The 21,554-nt window shown below is 45.8% G+C and overlaps 1 protein-coding gene across 1 annotated transcript in view; it reads right to left on the bottom strand.

Annotated features, from left to right (window-relative positions):
* csmd2 (CUB and Sushi multiple domains 2) overlaps positions 1–21,554 on the bottom strand; it is a 213,852-nt gene that overhangs the window by 17,683 nt on the left and 174,615 nt on the right. Inside the window, 10 exon segments of the mRNA XM_047019512.1 lie at positions 524–697; positions 1,450–1,638; positions 5,465–5,638; positions 5,934–6,107; positions 6,720–6,893; positions 7,346–7,540; positions 8,099–8,284; positions 9,791–9,979; positions 13,378–13,524; positions 16,718–16,906. Of these exon segments, the coding sequence (XP_046875468.1) occupies positions 524–697; positions 1,450–1,638; positions 5,465–5,638; positions 5,934–6,107; positions 6,720–6,893; positions 7,346–7,540; positions 8,099–8,284; positions 9,791–9,979; positions 13,378–13,524; positions 16,718–16,906 (1,791 nt within the window).

The following is a 21,554-nucleotide window of genomic DNA, read 5'->3' on the forward strand; positions in this document are numbered from 1 at the left end:
TCCCTCAGACTAATGGGAGAAGATTAAAGCAGCTTTATAGAGGACACCGTTTTTACCCTTGAGAACGCATACACACACACCACACGCACACACACCCTTGAGCTTTGCTGGGGCTGCTAGACAGTGATTTGTAGATGGGATCAGTTGCAGATCAGTGCTAAGAGGGAGACGGAGGTGGAGAAGATGAGCAACAATGTCATAGCAATTGTTCCTATTGATCTGTTGACCTTGTCTGGTGTTCTGTCTGTTGGAAAAATCCCTTTGTCATAAAAGAAGATCTCTTTTCATATGACGGGATTGTGAAGACGGTAACACGGGCGGTGGGTGGGTGCGGATTTGGTAGCTTCCGGAATTCTGACAGTCCAATCAACGCTCCAGCACTAGTGCTCTAGGTGGTAGAACGTTGGGAGAGAGACCTGAGGAGACTTTCTCTAAATCTCCTCTTCTCCCAGTCATGAGGAGATAACCCGACAGGTGGAACGTTCCCAAATCCCGGGTACCAGGTCAGGCAGGTTGTCCATACCGGAGCAGTGAGGTAAAGAGCCACTCCATTGGCCGTCCAGTTGGCACATGCGCGTGGTGTTGCCCACCACGGAGCGCTGGCCGATGCAGCTGAAGCGGATGACCGAGCCCACCGTCCTCCTGTCACCGGAGATCTGGGCGTAGGGGGGCATGCTGGGACGCTCGCAGAGCACCACTGTCCAATCACAGGCCCGGGGCACGCAGTGATGGGAGGAGGGGGAGAGAAGGAGGAGGGAAATGAGGAGAGGAAGAATGGGGGGAGGAATTCATTCACGTTAATGGGTTATGTCAACACGTTCAAAGTTCTGCATCTCTCCACGGCATCATTGAAATAGTCAAATTAAACATACATAAAACAGGAGACATCAATCAATTAATCATCAATAATGGACCCAACTAACATCAAAATGATTAAGATGCTTTTTCTTCTTTTTTTTAATAAAACAATTAAGTAAATAAATACAACAATTAAAATACATCTAATAAAAAGCTATAAGAGTATCAGGGCTAAGACTCTGAGATACCAGTTAAGGTTTTGAGGTACAACTTCATGTTTTGGGGGTACCAACTAAGGATCTGGTGTTAGGCACGAAACATTACAATTTGATATCTTGCTCATGTAATTAATGAAGATGTGGGTGAGACCGGCTCCATGATGTGGGTGGAATAAATGCATAATTGAGTTTGTGGTTGGTGCCAATCTTGTGTCTGATGGTGCAAAATGTAAGCTGTGTGAAATTATGTAACAATTATGACATTAAGACAACCGAAATTCATGAGGCTGAGATGGAAGTTTGCCGAAGTGTGTGTGTGTGGGATGTTTGTGTGTGTGATGTTTGTGTGTGTGTGTGAGGCGTGTGTATTAGGTGTGTGTGATGTTTGTGTGTGTGTGTGAGGGGTGTGGGTGTGTGAGGGGTGTGTACTCACAGAGACACTTGGGCAGTGAGCGGTCCCAGGTTCCATCTCCCTGGCAGCTGAATGTGCTGGTTCCCAGCAGGTAGTAACCAGGGTTGCAGCTGTACGACACCGACGTCTGGAAGCTGTAGCGGTGAGGACCACTGGCCACTACCTGCCGCACACTGTTCTCTACATGACCCGGGTCTGTACAGTTCACAACTGGGGGGGGGGGGTGTCAGGGAAGGATAAGGGAGAGAGGGAGAGAGAGAGAGAGAGAGAGAGAGAGAGAGAGAGAGAGAGAGAGAGAGAGAGAGAGAGAGAGAGAGAGAGAGAGAGAGAGAGAGAGAGAGAGAAAAAAGTTAGTTAGTTAGTTAGTGAGTGAGTGAGTGAGAAAGGGAGAGCGGGAGAGAGAAAAATAAAGAGTTGGGGAAAGAGAGGGAAAGGGAGATAAAGAACAAAGAGAGAGGCAAGAAGACAAGGACAGAGAGAAAGAGAGTCAGACACGTGGAAAGTCTATATTACACTGCTGTCGACGGTATTGTAGTTCAGGGTCTTCATGCAAAAAGGAACACTGATTCACGCTGCCACGCTAGCCTGGTTCAATTCAAGATTAATAGTGTTTTGTGATAGACTCAACTCTTTTGTCCAAAACCAAAGTAACTTAGATCCAATCTCCATGCTTGGGAGGGCTAACCAAGCAAACGCTTCTGTTCTTGGTTTCCATCGGTCTATTCTCTCCATTAGTTTTGTATTTCGGTCCATCTTATCTTTTGCTCCCACTATCAATCCATCCAACAATACATCCATCCACTCATCCATCCAATCATCCATCCAGCCATCTCTTCCTTCATTTCCTACGGTTATCTATTCCCTCTCACATTCCTTCTCCGCCTCTATCTATCGCTCCCTCCCTCCGCAGGAAGGCGAGAGAGAGAGGAAACAAACATTAGCTTCATTAGAAGGCCGTCTCTGCTGGCCCCTGCAGCGCTGAGGGGAGTGATGGATGAACAGCCCAGCAGAGAGCACAGAGACGAGACACTGTGTCAGTTTAACACCAGATGGAGGGAGGGGAGGAGAGAGGGAGAAGTGTATGCGTGTGCATGTGTGTATGATGAGTAACGAGAGTTGCAAGAGACAGGAGAAACGTTGAGAAAGAAAAAGAGAACAGATAGAAAAGAGAAAGAAAGAAATACAGAGAGAGAGAGAGAGAGAGAGAGAGAGAGAGAGAGAGAGAGAGAGAGAGAGAGAGAGAGAGAGAGAAGAGAGAGAAGACAGAAGGAGACAAAGCCCTGATGGTGATGACAGATATTAAAATTCATGACAGATGTTGTCAATAAGCCTTCAGCGACCGTTCCTATGGCACAAAGTACAACACACACACACACTCACATGGAAGCGCACTCACTTGCACACACAAACCAGACCATTTCTCACAGCACAACGGTCCGCACTCTGCTTTTTATCTTCCTATCTGATCTCTTTACCTCCAGCATGTGAGAGGAGAAGGAAAGGATGGACTGGAGGACATAAACACAAGCTGCCAAATTGTGAGCCTGTATCGAGCGCTTCCGAAGCTCCTGAATCAGGTTCTCTGTGCACCCTGCCAGATCCCCCCCCCCTCCTTTCCCATACTGTACTCTCCAAAAAAGCCATAATGAACCCATTGTATGCTAATGTCTTTAAAAGCTTCCCTCCGTTCCACGCAAGCAAGCCAAAAACGCTAAATCATCCTCAGATATCCTGCGGTAATACCTTCCTTTCTGACCCAAAGCACCGTCATTTGCATCTTCCAGTGTAATCAGAATGCATAGAGAGTGTTCGTTCATGCTGAGCTGGTGAGGGTGCACTGCTGGAGAGCTTAGTCTCCCAGGTCTGGGTTATAGAGAGGGCATTCACTACTGGGAGGCACTGCAGTCACCTGAACACATTAGGCAGAGGACGTTAGCTATATTACATGGCTGGGGTGTGTGGGGTGGGAAGGTGAGATGGGGGGGGGGCATGTACTGAGGGAAGTTTGGGCGGGGGTGAACGGAGAAGACAGGCACAGAGAGATAGAGGGACAGAAAGACAGAGACTAGAAGACAATGAGAGAGGGACAGAAAGACAGAGACTAGAAGACAATGAGAGAGAGAGGGACGGAAAGACAGAGACTAGAAGACAATTAAAGAGAGAGAGACGTGGATAGCAAGAGAATCCGTGAAAGCAATAAAAAGAGAGAAGAGGACAGGGGTGATTCATCTTCGTTCTCCTCTGAGCAGCTGGACGGCAGCCATGCCCTCGTTCCCCTGGCGCCGTGCCACCACCCTGCCCACGTAGCGGGGCGGAGGGGGGGGGGGGGGGGGCCGCACAGGTGTACTGGTCTGTTCTTCGATTCACAAGCGCGCGTACGCACACACTCGGAAAACAGGCCCGCGTACACGGGCCGTTCGGTCGACGTTGGCGACTGTAATTTACCACCTCAACGTGGATTCCCCTACTCTTCCCTTCCCTCTTTTGCAAATATGAGAATGGAGAGACTGAGGTATGGAAGGAAGACGGATATGCTGGGGGGAGGAGGGGAGATGTTGAGGGAGGGAGGGACACACTGGAGAAGAAAGGGAGGAGAGCCGAGGGGTGAGGTGTTGTCGGGGCAGCGTTCTCCACTGAGGGTAAACATTTATAGTTTGCCGTCGACAGAGGAGCTAAAGCCAAATATGAGCTGAATGGTGTCATTAAGGTGATGAATCAGATGACAAAAGACCCCTAAGCTGCTTATTTCTCCTCATCGCCAGGGTGGTTAATGTGGTCCAAAAACCTCTCGCTCTCTTTTCCTTTCTTACGCTCTTCTCGTTGTCTCTCTTTCACTCTTTCTTTTTCTCTCGCTCTTTCTATTTTCCCCTCTTTGTCTTTGCTACCCTCAATCTCGTTCACTCTCTCTCTATCTTTCTCTCTCTCTCTGTCATTCTTTCACACACACACAAGCACACACACACAAAGTCAGCGTCTGCATGGAATCAAGGCCAATGCTAATATCATGTCACTGCCGAAGCGAAGAGATTTAAGGCATCCGTCCGAGACAAAATCTTGCATATTTTTACATGCACCAGCCAAATTTCTGTCCCAACCCCCAGGACAGGATATCACACAGACATCTGGCCTTCTAGTTCTTCCACAAAGACTTGAAAAAAATGAAATGTATTCAATCCCCCCCCCTGTTAAAACAAACTCATCATTCAACCGCCCATTCGCTTTGTCACTGTGTTGTCACATCGGGGGCCTGACCTCGTGAGCTGCCCCATTCTGCGCCTGTCACAAATCCCTGAGCCGGAGGGGCTTAGAGAGGCAGACACGGGCGCCTAGATGCATCGCCTGTCTGGGGAAAAAACTCTGCCACCAGGCAAAATTAAAAGCTCCTCTCCCTCTCAAAGGAGGTTAATTTTCTACGTGGATAACGTCAAATATAATAACAGAAAACAGGCACAGGTTTAAAAAGGGAAATAGTTTCTCTCACAGTCCTGCCAAGGTCTTCGGTACTACGTCTTCAGCTGGAGTTATTAACCGTGTGAGAGCCCCTTGACAGACAGGTTAGACGCGGAATGTAATGAGAGTCATCCCAGCGGCTAGGCTAGCAGAGATAGTGCTGCCATGTAAATATTATCCAGAATCTTCCCCTGGTCAAGGTAGCGGGCGAGAGGGAGGTAATTCAATCATAGGGAACCTTTCTTTACATTTGGCACATTCCAATTTGCGCTAATATGTGGCGTTGGAGAAAGCTTATCTCCAGGGAGATGTCTCTTAGTTTCTTTGTGGCTCTTAGCTCTGATTGAGGGCATTTGGGGTGGTGAAGACGTGAACTAGAAGAACAAAAAGGGTATACACACGTGTTCAACCACACACACACTTACACTCACACAGCTGCACACACACACACACACACACAGGCAAACTTGTGCCTTTTCAAGAATGGATATAGATACACAGGTACCGCACAAATAATGTAAATCTAACTTAAATATGAAGGATAGATCTGCATGAGACCTTTTTGAACACACACACACTAACGTACTTTTACATTTGGGCAGAGTGTTGCTCCATTGGCCGTTGGACTGGCAGTGAGACATGAGAGAGCCCTGTAGGATGAAGCCGGTATTGCACACAAAACGTACAACATCGTTGAGGTTGAACTGCGTTCCCTGGGTGACCCCAAAGGAAGGGTTTCCCGGGTGACCGCAAGTGATGGCTACAAAAACAAAGAAGTACACTGTATTAATATCAAAATTCAAAAATTATAGTATAACACTTTCAAATTCCAAACAACACTTTACAACATTAAAAAGTGGAAAAGATATGGATAAGCAAAATAGTCTTTCGAGTTTATATAGATTACATTTTAGGGGACCCCAACCCCCCCTCCCCCCAACAGCCATAGGTCATTTCGAGCCCTGCATACTTCATAGGAACAGCTGCAGTACCTACTAAAAATCGAAAGTGTTCAACTTGGACTGCAGCTCCACAGTCCGGCCCCGGTTACTTACGGACACAGACGGGGGTACGTCCGGACCAGCGGTGGTCCTGCTCACAGATCCGCACGGACACCCCGATCAGGCGGAAGCCAGGGTTGCACTGGTAGACCACGCTGCCTCTGTAGTTGTAGTTCTCTCCTATGATCTGCCCGTTGACGATGGGCTCTGGAGTTCCACAGTGACCCGCTAAACAGATGAACCACACAGTCAGTCACGTGTCAAGAAACGAGAAACTCAGACACAGAACTATGTCCCTCTGGGTTGGATTTTAGTTTGGAACTCTGTGGAAGACTCTGAGGCCATTTGTTTATTCTCTAAGTACAGTAAAAACCTATGGTTGTATCAGTACTTTATATGTTAATAAACACCATCCCTTGACTTTAACCACTGAAATACTGTAGAATCATGCACTTCTTATCATTGATTTGCAGCTGTACTCTCTATATAAACTATTAGGATTATGCTTTGGGTAAAATAGTCAGATAAATGTACAAAATGTAAGTTAACCCATGGTGTAATTCCTTTCAGGTATGTATTTACTGTATACGGGTACCTACCAACAGTCAGTGACAAGACAAAAGTGTTGATCAGTGTCAAGCTGAAACCCAACTGGCTAAACATCTTCTCCCTTCAGTGACCATTAAAACCAAGACACCCTCGGAAAAATAACACAGAAATATGCAAACCCAGGAAACAAATGCGTGTGAAAGTGATCTCAGGATGACCCCCTAACACTAACCCATACTGAGGTCACATTGACACATCCTCCAGAATGTTCCAGGCTGGAGCCAGTCTTACCGAGACACTGGACCTGGGTTCCGCTCCACAGCCCGTTGGACAAGCACTCTCGGACCCTGGAGCCCACCAGGGTGTAGCCCGTGTTACAGGAGAAGATGGCCGTCGCCCCAAACACTGTCAATGTCCCAATCTTGTTCCCGTTGGGAGGAGTACCAAGGTCTCCACATGAGACGACTGGAAGAGAGGAGATGGAGAGGAGAGGAGAAAAGGAGTGGAGAGGAGTGTGGAAAAGAGAAGGGGAAGGGAGGTGAGAGATGGGGGGAGAAATTGGAGGGAAAAGAGCGGAGGAGTGAATAAAAAGATAGTCATACTATGAAATCCCTTTGGAGGACATTTAGAATGCTTGGTTGATCGATATAGGCAACATTGAACGGTTTCAATGTAATCTACTTTGTTTTGTCCGAAGACTTCTGCTGAATATTTATCTAACATAATCCTTTACTTTATACCTCAACAGAAAGGAATGTGGAAACACATTTCTCATGTGGATCAGCGTTTATATTCATTTCAAATATGGTTCATTCCTGTTATTGCCTGTCTTCCCCATTCAATCCACGTTGAGTCAAAGGTAGCCCGTAGATCAGTAAAATAAGAGGTAATATCTTTAGCAGGAAGACTTCACTCACTTTCGCATGCAGGACGAGGTTCTGGGTAGTCCCAGGTGCTGTTGGCCAGACAACGGATGACCCTCTGACCCCTGTAATAGTATCCAGGGTTACAGATGAGCATCATCATGGCATCATACTGGTTCTGAGTCCCGAAGATCAGCCTCCATCTCCCATGATCCACCGCAGAATGCCCGATGTCGGGGCAGGTCACAGCTAAAGGGCGAGAGGCAAATTAGCAAAAGTTAAATGGAAATGAAGTCAAACACTTTTTACAGATATTTAGAGGTTCACTTTTAAAGGGGCTTTTCCCCGCTTGCAGCCTAAATCTGTCTTCTCGAAGTGCTATGCACACATTGGTAAACCTCCTACAGACCGCTTTTTAGTTCAAAGAAAACGTACTGTTTACCATGTAATAGCAGCTTGACAGTGACAGACCCAAGTATTAAGGCCTAAGAGTAATCTGTCTTCGCTAGACTGGGACATGGAGTACGGATAGGGGATTTTTCACCGGGACTATGATCAGTCTTAATGCAGTGATCCTGAGGATGTATCTGCAACTTCCTGGAGTTTGGAAAGCTCCCGCTTCAAAACTTAAATTCAAGTAAAATGGTGATAGTGGGTGAAAAACAGAAGCCCACAAAACTGAGTTTGGTGAGTTTGGTGTGTGTCCCCTGGAAAGCTAAAACCAACATTACCTCATGTATTAGTGAAAGAAAAAACAGGTATACGGATCCTCTCACACGGTCGAGCTTTGTCCCATGAGATACTCACGTATGCAACGGGGCGGGGCTTCATTGGGGCTCCACCTCCCCGACTCCTGGCAGACAACAGATATTGCGAGAGGGCTGGCCAACCGGAAGCCAGCGTTGCACTGGTACATAGCTCTGGCTCCGAGGGTGAAATCCTGCCCAGCGATACTGCCGTTCAATGGAGGCTCTGGCATCCCACATGTCACCACTGATGAAGGGAAAGAGAGAGAAGGAGAGAAAAGAGAAAGAAAGAGGTGGAAGAAGGGAGATTTTAGATTTAAATTAAAGGAGATGGAAAAAAGGGGTGACAGAAGAACAAATACGAGGGTAATTTAGCAACATTCAACCAGTTGCCTTTTCTTGCACTCCAAAAACTGAGAACACAAAGCTAGGGCAACAACGACCAACCAAGGACCAGGAGTTGGATGGCTGATTTATCCCCTTGGGCACTGAAAAATAGAAATTCTGAAGATAAAAGTGCCTGCTAAAAAAAGATCACATTAAATACGCGACACGAAGTGCTTTGTAAAACCATTTCACAGTGTCTCTCTAACAACAGGCTTCCATGTACCAAAACCCTCCCAGTACCGCCGGCATTGTTGTGAAGTAAACATTAGCTTGTCTCCCTGTACGTCCAAAGGCAAACATCCTCCGTCTGGAGTGAGCTCTGGTAATTCTGAGTAGAGATTGCACCTGCTGTAGACCTTCCCACCACATAATGGCTGGCCTGCTGCTGGCAGCTACCACCTGTGCTGATGATGTTGATACAGCAAGGCAGGACACCTGGGTATGTCTGCAAGGTCTTAAAACCCCCGGATTAAACAAGGAAATACAAACAAGGGGGCGGGGTTTTGTTTATTTTAGCACAGGCACGAAAATACGTAGACGTAAACAGATGCACTGTGTGTCGATGGAATTTGTTGTCAGCAAAGAAAATATTGGAGTCTACATGATGGATGTCAAACAAATGTGCGGAAAAAAAGGAAGCATGCTGGAAAATCTATGTTAATCGGCTTTAGATCCCTTTTCTTGTGAAGGACGCCCAACAGAGAGCGCTAAATTGGCTATTAGTCTTTGGTTAAGAGCCTTCAAAAGCGACATGATGTTGAAGAAAATCAAAGTGGAGTTTTCACACTCAAACTGAGGTCTTTTTCAGTTCACGTCGTGCTCAACCTCTAGCAAAAGCATTATGAATTTCAGCACAGATAATTAGTTTTAAGACATCAAGGTTTTCAAGTCATGGTCAAACAAGATGGCTGACATTACAAAGAGACGGTAGAAGTATATTCAATTTAAACAATGGGTTTACCTTGAAACCCATGGCAACAAAACAATACAGGTTTAAGTGAATCAAAGCTCCTGTCAACTCTTAAAACTTTGACACCATCTAGTCCTCAGTCATCCTGAAGAACACTCCAGAGCAAAAATGATAGAATGTGTTTTAAACCCAGATGACAAGTTCCTTTCAAGTTTGCACTTGCCAAGGGCATAGTTAGTGTACTGGGATTCTCCTACAGCTACAGCATCAATATGATCCCAAAAACACTACAATGAGCAGTCCATAATAGCTCTACAGCTGTAGAACACTGATGGTATGGTCCAGTGGGAGCGTGCATTCTCGAAATGTGTTTTTGCTGCTGTTTAAAAAAACTAAAATGCATGTATGATAACATTCATCCTCCCTCCTTAAACTAGATGATGGACTAGTCCTTACCCTGACAGAGGGGCACAGGAGCGTTCCATTGGTAGATGCCCTGGGGGGTGCGGGTGCAGGTGGCACTGCTCTGGCCGATGAGCCTGAAGCCCTGGTCACAGTTGAAGCGAAGGGTGCTGCCCAGCTTGGTGCCTGTCTGGCTGTGGACCGTACCGTTGAACGGGTTGTTGGGGGGGCTGCAGTATGCCGCTGGAGGGGGGGGGGGGGAGCGAGGAGAAAGAGAGAACAACGGAGAAAGAAACAGATAGACAGGAGAGAGAGGGAGAAACAGAGAGAAGAAGAGAGACAAAGAGACAGTAAAACCATTTGAAACCAACGACAGGGGTGATGTAAAGTTTTGCCGGAGGTGCTGTGTAATGCTTCTTTAATTGCATCTGAGCCCTGGATCTCCACTGCATCTGTCTCACTTTGCTCAGCGTTCGGCGCCGACTGATCACCGCTAACACTGAGCTGTACACACAAACCTTTAAGGGGAGCGCTGCCATGCACAGACGAGGGAAAACAGATTAATGAAGACAAAATGTCCTACAAAAGGGGAGCTGGTTCAAGGCAGGAGAAAAACATTTAGAGAAAAAGAGAGTGAGATAGACAGGATATAAATGAGGGATATACAATAATATGGTATTATGTATTACTTTTGCTAGGGAGGCTAAATATAGTGTGAGGCTGTGATGATAAGGTTGTATTCTGGGTGTAGCAGTGAGACTGGACAAATGTAAAGTGACTCAATTGGCTGCAACATTGGAGATCTCATGATAAGGGGCCTACAGCCAAGGATACAGTACAAGACCATGGAGGAGGGTTTGGAATGGGGCCGATGAAGACACCCATTGTGCCAAGATGGGAGATTAAACCCTGTCGCAATGGTATTGGGCCGAGTGACGCAGGAGATGACTGGCGTCGAGAGCAGGGGGAGAGATTAGGGAGGAAGTGGACCGCGAATGCAAAAAAGCGTATCATCCATTACGGTTAATCGCTATGACCACATTACATCTCTATAAAAATGCTAATTCGCCCAGCCCAAACCCGCCTGTATCCACCAATGGAAATTTCACAATTTTATTATATATTATTTATTTAATTTTTTATTTTTGTGTGGAGCAAAAAGCTTTTTTCCCACCCCTCCAGACAACGAGATAAGGCTTCTCACAGGGCAATGGTAACCCTCTGATATACAGTTTATAAAGTATTCATGGGCTGTCTGACAAGCTTTTGCAGTCGTTACCAGCACAAAACGTTCATTTCTTGAACTGATGCTCTGGAATGGAGGCCTCCCTTGACTGTCTGGCAGAGGTTGAAGATATTAGATAAGGGAGAGAAAGGGAAACCTACACACTGGTACCAGCTTGTAAAACACCATACCAGATACCATTCATATCTGAGCAGAGCTATTAATGCATCCGGAGAAGAATGAAAGCGTGTGGGGTTCTTGAAGGAGGAGACTGGTGGTGGTGGGGTGGAGCGGTGCAGGGGTGCGGGGGGTCCGTTAGACTAATTTGAGAGTCGGGATGTTTTGGCCCTGGTGGAGAGAGGGAGACTTTTACTTCCTGTCGGCCCAAAGGAGGAAGCAGAACTCAACATCAGCCAATGTTTATTCCGGTCTTTCCTCACAGAGACGCTCAGAGGGAGGTCTTGCACTGTCACTCAAAGTGAGCGGCGGCTTGCAGAGTCGCCCCCGAGTGCAAACGTAATCCCCGCTTCCCTATTTGTGTTGGCCTCTTTTTGTGATTCTTCCCCTCCCTCGTGCAAACCCGGGGTGTCTTGTTTCTCATTAGGCTGCAGTGAACGGACCGTCCCACTGCAATCAGCCATCAAGCACTGAATGGGTGTTTAACAGGCTGCCAGAGGATGAATAGCCCACAGGGAAAAGGAGAAAAGAGAGAAACAGAGATAGCAAGGGAGAGAGAGACACAGAGAGAGAGAGAGAGAGAGAGAGAGAGAGAGAGAGAGAGAGAGAGAGAGAGAGAGAGAGAGAGAGAGAGAGAGAGAGACAGAATAAAGATTGAAGCAGAAAGAAGAGGCTGGAACTAAGAGTGAAGGCCACCCAATGAGCCAAGAGGGAGAGACAGAGCAATAAACAAGACAGAAAGAAGAGCTAGAGATGGCGAGGGTGAAAATGAAAGAGAGACCGAGGCAGGGCGAAAGGGAAAGAGAGCGAGCGAGCGAGCAGGAGAGATCGGATGGGAGAGAAGCTGCAGTCTCTGATGGAGGAGAGGCCTGTGGAGATGGAAGATGGATTGATAAAGAACACAGTACAAAGCTTTGAGTCTGCCCTGCCATCTGTTCCAGCCTCCCACTAAGGTGTCCCTCCAGAAGGAGTTTCCATATTGGGCACAGCAACCTGTGTTCTCCTGCCTGCACTACACCCCGTCTGTCACTTAGCTCGCTACAGCAGAATCCATCAGCGTGAAAAGGGGGGAAACAGGAAAAGAAGATGCAAATAAAGAAACGAGAGCGATGTAGGGAGAGAGAGGGAGGATGAGGGAGAGAGATAGAGGGAGGTGGAGAGACGGAAGTAGAGAAAGAGACAGCGAGAGCAGAGAGAGAGAGAGAGAGAGAGAGAGAGAGAGAGAGAGAAAGAGAGAGAGAGGGGTGGTGGATGATCACTCATCCAGCAGAGCAGCCATGATAGGTAGCAGAGGGAGACCTTAAATATTTACACAAGCATAACTCATCAGGAGTTATGAAGGTGTCTTACAACAACACATCCTTCATGATTTGAATAGAACAAATTATTAGAATGGGAGTGAAAAGTAGAAACATTTCCTCCAATGCTTCTCTGCAGACACAGTTGAGGAACTTGTATTAACCTTCCGACGTGCCCCAGACATTGTCTTGACAACGCAGTATTTTATTAGGTGTTGTTCGTAGGTGCTTTGTTATTACAATGGGGGATCACTTTACGTTGGTCCAGAAAGACTAGGATTGAAAATGAAACATCACAGGTAAAACATAAAAAAATGGATCGAAGAATGTAGGGTCCTTGATGTCAGCTTTAGTAAAGAATTTCTAAGCTAATGTAATGTCATAAACTGTGCTCACTTGGGAAATTGAAGCAAAAGTTTTCATTTGATTCTTTCCTTCTGGGGTAGAGCATGACGTAATCAGGTCTTGACATGGATGCTACAATGTTCATCTTCTGTCCTTGAACGGGGTACCATAACAATATCTTAACTCCTCCTACAGTACACCTCGAGTCTCCTTACTATCTCAAATTGGAGGCATTGTGTAATTTATAAAAGTAAGTGACGTCCGCAAGATGACCTTTGACCTTAGCTAAACAATTGCCAAGCCAAACAAACAAATAGTCCTACCAGTCGTTGTTTACAAACCTTTACTGTTGCTGTTAACTTCCCTGAGTAGGGTACATCCTTGTCATTTACTAACCCAAGGAACAATCTGGGTCATTCCTAACCTGAGTAGTATTTGTTATTGCTTACTAACCTGAGCAGCGTATGTTGTTATTGTTTACCTAAGTAGTCTATGTTCTTATAGTTTAAAAACCCCGAAAGTGTTATTGTTTACTAACCTGAAAAGCGTTTGCTGTTGTTTAATAACCTGAGTAGCATTTGTTGTTGTTTACTAACCTGAATAGCGTATGCGGAAACCCTTGTGGCTGGAGGTATGGTCAAAGGACCAGTGCAGGTAGACCTTGTTCATAGAGCTGGTGATGCTGAGAGGGTTGGAGTAGTTTCCACTCAGGGTAATCAGGAGGGGACTCTGTCTGGACGGCCCTGGATGGTTGGAGAACACACACAAGTGATTGGTTAGTTTTGCTTGTTAATCAACCTTTAAAAGCATGGGATTGGGTCGATGTGGAGAGGGGTCTCGTTTAACAGCAATGGTACCAAACAAAGTCAAAACTTGCTTTTGTATCTGGATTCTCACACTCTTAACTTCACGTCAAAGAGGCTCAGACCAATTTCAAGTCCTGATGGTGTCTTTGAACCGAAACATGCCTGCGAGGAAGAGCGGTACCTACCCAAAGCAGCTTACAGACTCAAACGAGTTCTTTTCGGGCCAGTGTGTGAAAGAAACCAAGTCAAGCTGAAAAAAAAATTGTATTCTCCAGAACTCTCCCAAAGTTTCGTTTTAGTACGGCAGCTACAAAGTTAGCCTTGGAAGCACAGTAAAACAGGAAAGGAAGCAGATTCCATCCAAATTCCAACAGGCAGTCTGGCGAAGGTTGTCCCAGACGGGGAGACGGGCAGACGCTCTCCACGTCTGCCACCCATTGGTCAGAAGACCGAAAATGCCTTATCAGCGACACTTGCATACGGCGGCTGTTTTTTTCTGGATACTGAGACAAGGTCTCCAACTGTGGTCCTAACGACATGCAAACACACGCCCGGCAGCCAGTAGTCCATCATACAGCTATTCTGTCATGACGCCAAAACGAAGATTCCGAATCAAGGGTGTTTAACTGTTTCCGTGGCAACAGAATGGAATCGAGTGAACACCACAGCCGCGTCGAGACGACGGCAAAACTCATCTAGGTCTTGATGACAGTGTGATTCCGCCCCATGATAACTGCTATCGTTTTTCACCGCTTCAAATGAGTCCCTCACTGGCGATACTGAGGCCATAATCATCTGTCCTGACCTAAGTTTAAAAGAGCTCTGATCAGCCTGCTTCACCAGGAGGCTACTGGACAGAATACTAAAAGAATCTCTCTATTCCAGCTGGATACAGCGCTGAAAGGTTGTGGGGGAGTTAAGGAGACCCAGTTCTGTTCTACATCAACTCCTTATGTTTCTCCTTATGTACTGTATATATGTTAATATGTATACAGTATATATATGTATATTTAGAGAGAGAGAGAGAGAGAGAGAGAGAGAGAGAGAGAGAGAGTGAGTGAGTGAGTGAGTGAGAGTGAGAGAGAGAGAGAGAGAGAGAGAGAGAGAGAGAGAGAGAGAGAGAGAGAGCGAGCAAGAGAGAGAAAGAGAGAGAGAAGGAGAGTGGGGGCCATTTTGTGTAGCAATGTTCAGTCATCAAATACAGGCCTATCTATTCTGTAACAGAGGTGGTGGCCTTTCGTTCTGTAAGGTTGTTCGTACTGTAATTGCACGGAAAAGGAGCACCTCTTGACCTCTCTTCTGGGCGGTTTGCTAGCTCATTCCTGACCCCTGACCCCATTTGTAGGCTAAGGTCGTCTTCAAGCTAAGGTGACTTAGTGTCACGCCTGTGCCCTTTTCACATAACCTGATCTGATGCTCTGAATGGGTTTTACCCCTATATAACCGTGAACTATTCAATTATTTCCTAATTCGTTTTCAAACATTATTGCTTTTGCTGTTCAAAGTTTGGCATTGGGTCAAAGGGTGCCTACTGTCACACACTAGCTCCTGTGACGTCCCATCCTAAATCCTCGTACCCAGAGTTTCCTACAATCAATCACCACTCCTGAATCACGCCTAACGCAAACGGTGATCTTGCCCTGACAATTCTCATCCCCAGGATGACACACACAAACTGCATGATGCAAGGTCACAGGGACCACGTGCTCCCACCATGCTCTGCGAAAGAATGATCCTGAGGGACGCGTACAGTATCTGTCGTTTAAATACAAGCAACATAGTGCATGCAGACGGTACGGGCACAGGCTGTCACGCATCCACAACAATACACAAAATACCTACATTACACCCACTGCCACCAATCAACTATTGCACGCCGCCCATTGTACAGCCCCTATAATCATCATAATGGTGTAATGACTTGGTAAAGCAGCCTCATTGACAAAAAATCATCCATGATCTGTCCATGTGGACAGTAGTAAGGTAAACACAGCTGTGTTACAGGGGTTGGCCACTGGCTGCCATTGAAAGCTTTGATGGATGGGGGACGAAGAACAGAAGATGCTGCGACCCAGTGTGGAGGATATGGGTGGGGTCTGAAATCCTTGCATTCTGCCTGACATTTGTGTCCTCAAAGACAGCCTGGAGTGTGCGATGCGGTCAGATTGCCATGATTTTCCCGACTCTTTGTGTAAACCGAGTAATCTGGGCTTTCAGATGTACTACGAGATTACCAAAACCAGATTGAGCAGCACTTTCTGGCTGACATCAAAGATCCTCAGAGCGTAAGGAATTGTATCTGCTCTTTCAACCTAGTAGATACATTTTCTACTTGAACAATCCTTATTGTGGATGTGTATACCCAGGTATCTGTAACAGTCAACCTGGGCTGTTTTCTGGTCATGGATAACCACTGGGTTGAACACGTTATCCTCTGTTTACTTAAAGGGACAGTTAACCCCAAATTCAAAGAATTACATATTTTTATCTTCCATGAAGTGCTATTCATTCATCTAGATTGTTTTGGTGTGAGTTGAAGAGTTTCTGAGATATCAGCTGTATCAATTGTCTGCTTTCTCTCAAATATAATGGAACTAGATTGGGGTTTTGTGGTGTTCAAAGCACCTCCAAAAAAATGGAAAAGCTCAGCTGCAAGCTCTGTCTCTTTCCAGAAATCATGACCCGGTTTCTGAAGATAATCCACAGACCTTGTTGTAAGCAGTTTCATTTAGGAACTATTTTCTTTCTACTGAACTACAGCCACCAACCATATCACTGCACAGAAGGAAGCGTGCATCTATTCATGGATGAGACACTCTGCCTTTTTGACATACATGAGCATATACGTCAAACTGGGTTCTTTCAGTTGGAATTCTTGATTTTACAAGCCTCCAGTGTAATCAAGGCATGCTCTATTCTCTTTTATGGTGGTTCGGTTTGCAACTCAACAGATCTTTCAGATAGATGTTTACATCCCACTCCAGAATATGAGCATTCTGACTCCTGCATGTTTCAACAACCTAGTCCAACCAACATCAGATTCACGTCTGACTGTATCAGATGTTTTTGTGAGGAATTTTTAGATTGAATTTCGGACCCTACTTTGGATCTTTGTGTCTGACCCGCTCACCGTCAAAGATCTCCAGCTCATCAAACTGCCGGCTGGTTTGGAAGTGTTCGATGGTAAAGGTGATGTTGTAGCCCGGGTCCACCTTCACCACCCAGGAACAGGACTCAAAGTGGGGGAAGCCGCTGCCGGGAGACTGGCTCATGATGACTCCGGTGGAGGCGGTCAGGACCTCATTCATGGGACATGTCACTGAGAGAGAAAAGAGGAAGAAAAGACACATGAATGACACATACATTGATGAATGCCCAACACCTGAATGAAAAAAAGACATACATTAATTAATTAATTAGACAAATGATTGCATACATAAATACAATGTCATTCGATACTATACATTGAAAACGTGTTTGATTTCTCCCCCAAAAATACCTAAGAGCATGATTCAGTCCAGTTTGTGAAAATGTTATCCTTCAATTCCAAGCATCAGCCATGGATTCTTTAACATGTAAGAGCTACAAGAGGACAAGGCTGGAAACAGAACAAGGGGGGGATAATTGACATTCCTGCTAGTCCACTGTCAGAAACAAGGGCGGGAACAGAGTGTCAATGGTTTGATAATATCAGAGAGTAGCCAGGAGCAAGCTCTCTCCTTTCACTGCCCTTCCTATGAGGGACGGACCTAGTGCTACCTCTGTAGCTCACGCTAATACTGCCTGGAAAACCTGTGCGTGTCTGTGCGACAGTGTGTGTGTGTGTCTACGTAAGTGTCTGAGTTTGAGAGAGAGAGTTTGAGAGTGTTGTGTGCGTTGGAATGTGTGTGTGTGCCTGTGTGAAAGTGTGTATGTTTTTATGAGAGACAGAGAGACAGCGTGTGAAAGAGAGAGTGTATGTGTGTATGTGATAGAGATACAGAGAGTATTTGTGTGTGTGTTTGTGTGTGAGAGAGAGAGAGAGAGAGAGAGAGAGAGAGAGAGAGAGAGAGAGAGAGAGGGGTGGTCGATGATCACTCAGAGAGAGATAGTGTATGAGAGTGTGTGTGTTTGTGAGAGTGTGTTTGTGAGAGAGAGAGCGAGAGAGAGAGAGAGGGAGAGAGAGGAAGAGAGAAAGAGAGAGTGTGTGTGTGAGTATGAGCGTGTGTGTGTGTGTGTGTGAGAGAGAGAGAGAGAGAGAGAGAGAGAGAGAGAGAGAGAGAGAGAGAGAGAGAGAGAGAGAGAGAGAGAGAGAGAGTGAGAGTGTGTGTGTCAACTCATTCCTCCGGTCCGTCCACCTCTCTGCTCTCTGTCATTGGTATTCGTCCTGGAGTCTCTGGGTGACATTTCCCTGTGGTTTTACCCTAAATTATCCCACTCTACGCTGTGCTCCCCTTCCAAGCCGTTTTACAGGAACTCTATGAAGGCCGCCTAGCATCTGCATACAGATCAGGCCTCAGAGAGACAGCCTGACACGATGGAGAAGTGTGTTTGACACAGCACTAGCTCTTTTACATTCTGCTTGGCTTGTCCGTTTGGTGGAGCTCTCAAGCCAAGGAGTCCCAGACCTGTCTCCACCAACAACCCTAACACACTGCTTCTAACTTGTCATTGACACAGAATTCATTCATTTTAATTGACATGCATTGCCAAAATGACACAGCAGGTGTGGAATGTAATCGCAAACACAAAATGTATTTGACTACTAGTTAGATTTCAAAAACTCAGATTTGCCACCCTACAATTGGCCATTTGTTAAAAGCTTTGATTTAGCACCCTAGTGCAAACCTAAACTTGACAACCTTGCTGAGTCTGTCTAGAAGTTATCCTTGGGTAAGGGTTAAGTCAACAATGTGTTTCACCCAGCAGTGACTACACACAACACCCTGTGGGTATGTGTGTGCATATTTACATTTATTTATTCATTTAGCAGATGCTTTTATCCAAATATTTGTCTGTGTATGTCTGTCTGGTGGTAACCCTGATCAAACTCCGCCTCCAAAGCACGTGCACGTTGTAGATGGGAGATACATGCTGTTTGCTCTGGCGGTCAGACGGGAACAAACCCACCTTCAACCCATTTTGTCAATCAGGATACCTAAAAGAGGGCCCACTCGAAGCAGAAGGAGAGGAGAGTTTGGACGAACAAAGATACAAAGATAAATAAAACTTGTGTATTAGTTGTGCTGTGTGTGCTCCCTGTAGGCCGACGGATCGTCGGCACGGGCAGGGAGAGGAGATCCGAATGACAACGTCTGAAGAACGGACCTCTGATTTTGTTTTGTACTCTTCTAGTAGAAGACTATTAGTTTTTGTTGTTGTTCCCCGTGATGTTCACTAAACGCAGGAGTGTGTTAACCTCCGTCAGCCCTGCGTAACCTTGATTTATATTCGGCTTCCCTCGAACCCTCCCAGTCGTTACCACAGTATATAGTATCCATGTACCATGTATGACGGAGATAAATAGTGAGAGCCTGCTTGGGTTAGTATAAATATCCTTATTGTAAGACGGTATACTAATCTGCCTAGTGCAGTACTCACAGAAACAAACAAACAAACAAACAAACAAACAAACAAACAAAGTGTTTGGCACTGTTGGATCTTGATTACAGCAGAGAAATACTGAAGCTTATAAATCATTGTGTCGCCGCCCTCAGGGAAATGTTTTTGTGAGAGAGTGTATGCTTATGTACAGCATGTAGGATGAACATGAAGAGGTTGTGTAAATGCAGACAAACATTATCACAGCTGCATATCCAGAGCTGTGTGAGTGTGCGGTGCGTGGTGGCTGTGTGAATGAATGGTGATGGATGTGTTTAACTGGAACCATGCTACTCTAGCTGGATGCTAATCACCATCAGGATGTCACGCTGCATCCATGGTGATGTTAACAGGACGAGAGCCGCGTAAAGTGTGTTATCTGTTATGTAGGGCTGTGTTCTATCTAGGATGTGTGGGATTTCATTGTATGTGTGTGTAAACGTGGGCAGGGTGTGTTCAACACATACACAGACATATAGCCCAACCATGTCAGGCACAAACCTGTTCCATGACTAGCTTTAGTTGTAACAACAGTTTGTTTATTGCTGAACATTTTGTGAATGAGTTATTAGAGTTGACTAATAAAGTTGTTTAGTGGTTAATTTATGTTGCATGACTGGTGTTGGTTAATAGTAGTTGCATAATTGTCTTGACTCATTGGAGTTGGTTAATTGGAGTTTGATGCTACACATCATATCTGTGTCAGCCATACTGACATGTAAAACATCAACCAAAGACCAATGTAATCCTCCCAAAGTGTAAATGTACCCGATGACACCTTTAATCTGCAAAAGATGCCATCTCTAATGTCTGTCTGGATTAGAGGGAATGGACCCTAGCAAAAGCCCTCAGTGTGGAAGCAGTGACTCTGAACACAATCATGGACTGGCATTTTCTTAGTCTATAAACTCTGAAGTACAAGTTCACCAGGTGATCAATTCCTCGAGGATAAAAACACGTTCTGATCGACCTTTTTGCGCCCAGCTCACCTCGACAATCACTTCAGATGGGGCAAAGTTTTTATTCAATACTATTCTCTATCTCCTGTACCCTAATCTGCTTTGAAATGACGCGTCTGAGTGTGAGGATGTAAACAATGGTATTATGACACTAATCTGACAAGAAGCATAAAGGGTTTACAGGAAGCAAGGCTGAGATCATCCTGCAGAACGTTCTCCATCGAGGTGTGGGCAAACTAGTGGAGTGATAACCCAGCCAATTGACGCTAGACTCAGATGAGAGAACCTCATTGGGCAAACTGGAAAGGTTGGATGCACTTATACACACCGGCATGCACACATGCTCTCTATCTCTCTCTCTCTCTCTTTCTCTCTCTCTCTCTCTCTCTCTCTCTCTCTCTCTCTCTCTCTCTCTCTCTCTCTTTCTCTCTCTCTCTCACACACAGTTCACCTACTGCTCAAATCACACTTTCTTTCTGTCTTTATTGCTATCCCTCTCTGTCTCTCCTCTTGTCTTCCTCTCTCTCTCTCTCTCTCTCTCTCTCTCTCTCTCTCTCTCTCTCTCTCTCTCTTTCTCTCTCTCTCTCTCTTTCTTCCTCTCTGTTTCTCTCCCTCTCTCTCTGTGTCTCTCTCTATCACACAGAGTGACATGGTCACCAGAACCCACTCCCACACAGCGGGGTGTCCTTTCTCCAGACACGACGCATCCCCGTTAACACCGGCTCAAAGCTCCTCCCAGCTGAGACAGTGTCACCCATGCTGGGGTTTTATCTAAGCAGCTTGGGGGGGCGATGATGAGCTGCTCTGAGGGGACCAGAGGATCAGCTGATGTGTGTGTGTGTGTGTGTTGGGGGGGGGGGGGGGGGGGTCAAGATAGACCAGCTGAGAGAGGGATGCCCAGGGAGGGAGTGTGGAGGTGTGGAGGGGTGAAACGTTTGTCTCTTAAAACCTTTTAAAGATTAAAGGATTGATGGCAGGATTAAGGGAGGGCTTGCATAAGAGCAGGAAATAAGAGAGACAGAGGAAAGAGACGGAAAAGGAAGTGAGGTAAAGAAAGAAGCGGAGAGAGAACTGACAGATGGGGTGGAGAGGGAGGGAGGGACTCAGCATGGTATTGTGATTGGTGATTATTCAGATTCAATTGCAAAGATAGCTAGGGGATAGAAAGGGAAAAGGCTATGATGATCACAGTCTGTTGTGTTTGCTTGTTAACAATTCAAATGAACTTGTGTGTGTGTGAGTGTCTCCATGTGTGTGTTTGTGTTTATTTAGGTATAGTCTGATCACCCCTTCCAGCTACTTCCCAGTAGCCCAAATCAATAGAACAACCCCAAGACTATTAACAATCATTCTTAACAATGGGGAATCTCTAACACCAATGTACAGAATGTACCAACTGAAGACAGAATCAATAATATGTAAGACATA

Source organism: Hypomesus transpacificus, chromosome 4, assembly GCF_021917145.1.
Source record: "Hypomesus transpacificus isolate Combined female chromosome 4, fHypTra1, whole genome shotgun sequence".
Classification (NCBI taxonomy): Eukaryota; Metazoa; Chordata; class Actinopteri; order Osmeriformes; family Osmeridae; genus Hypomesus; species Hypomesus transpacificus.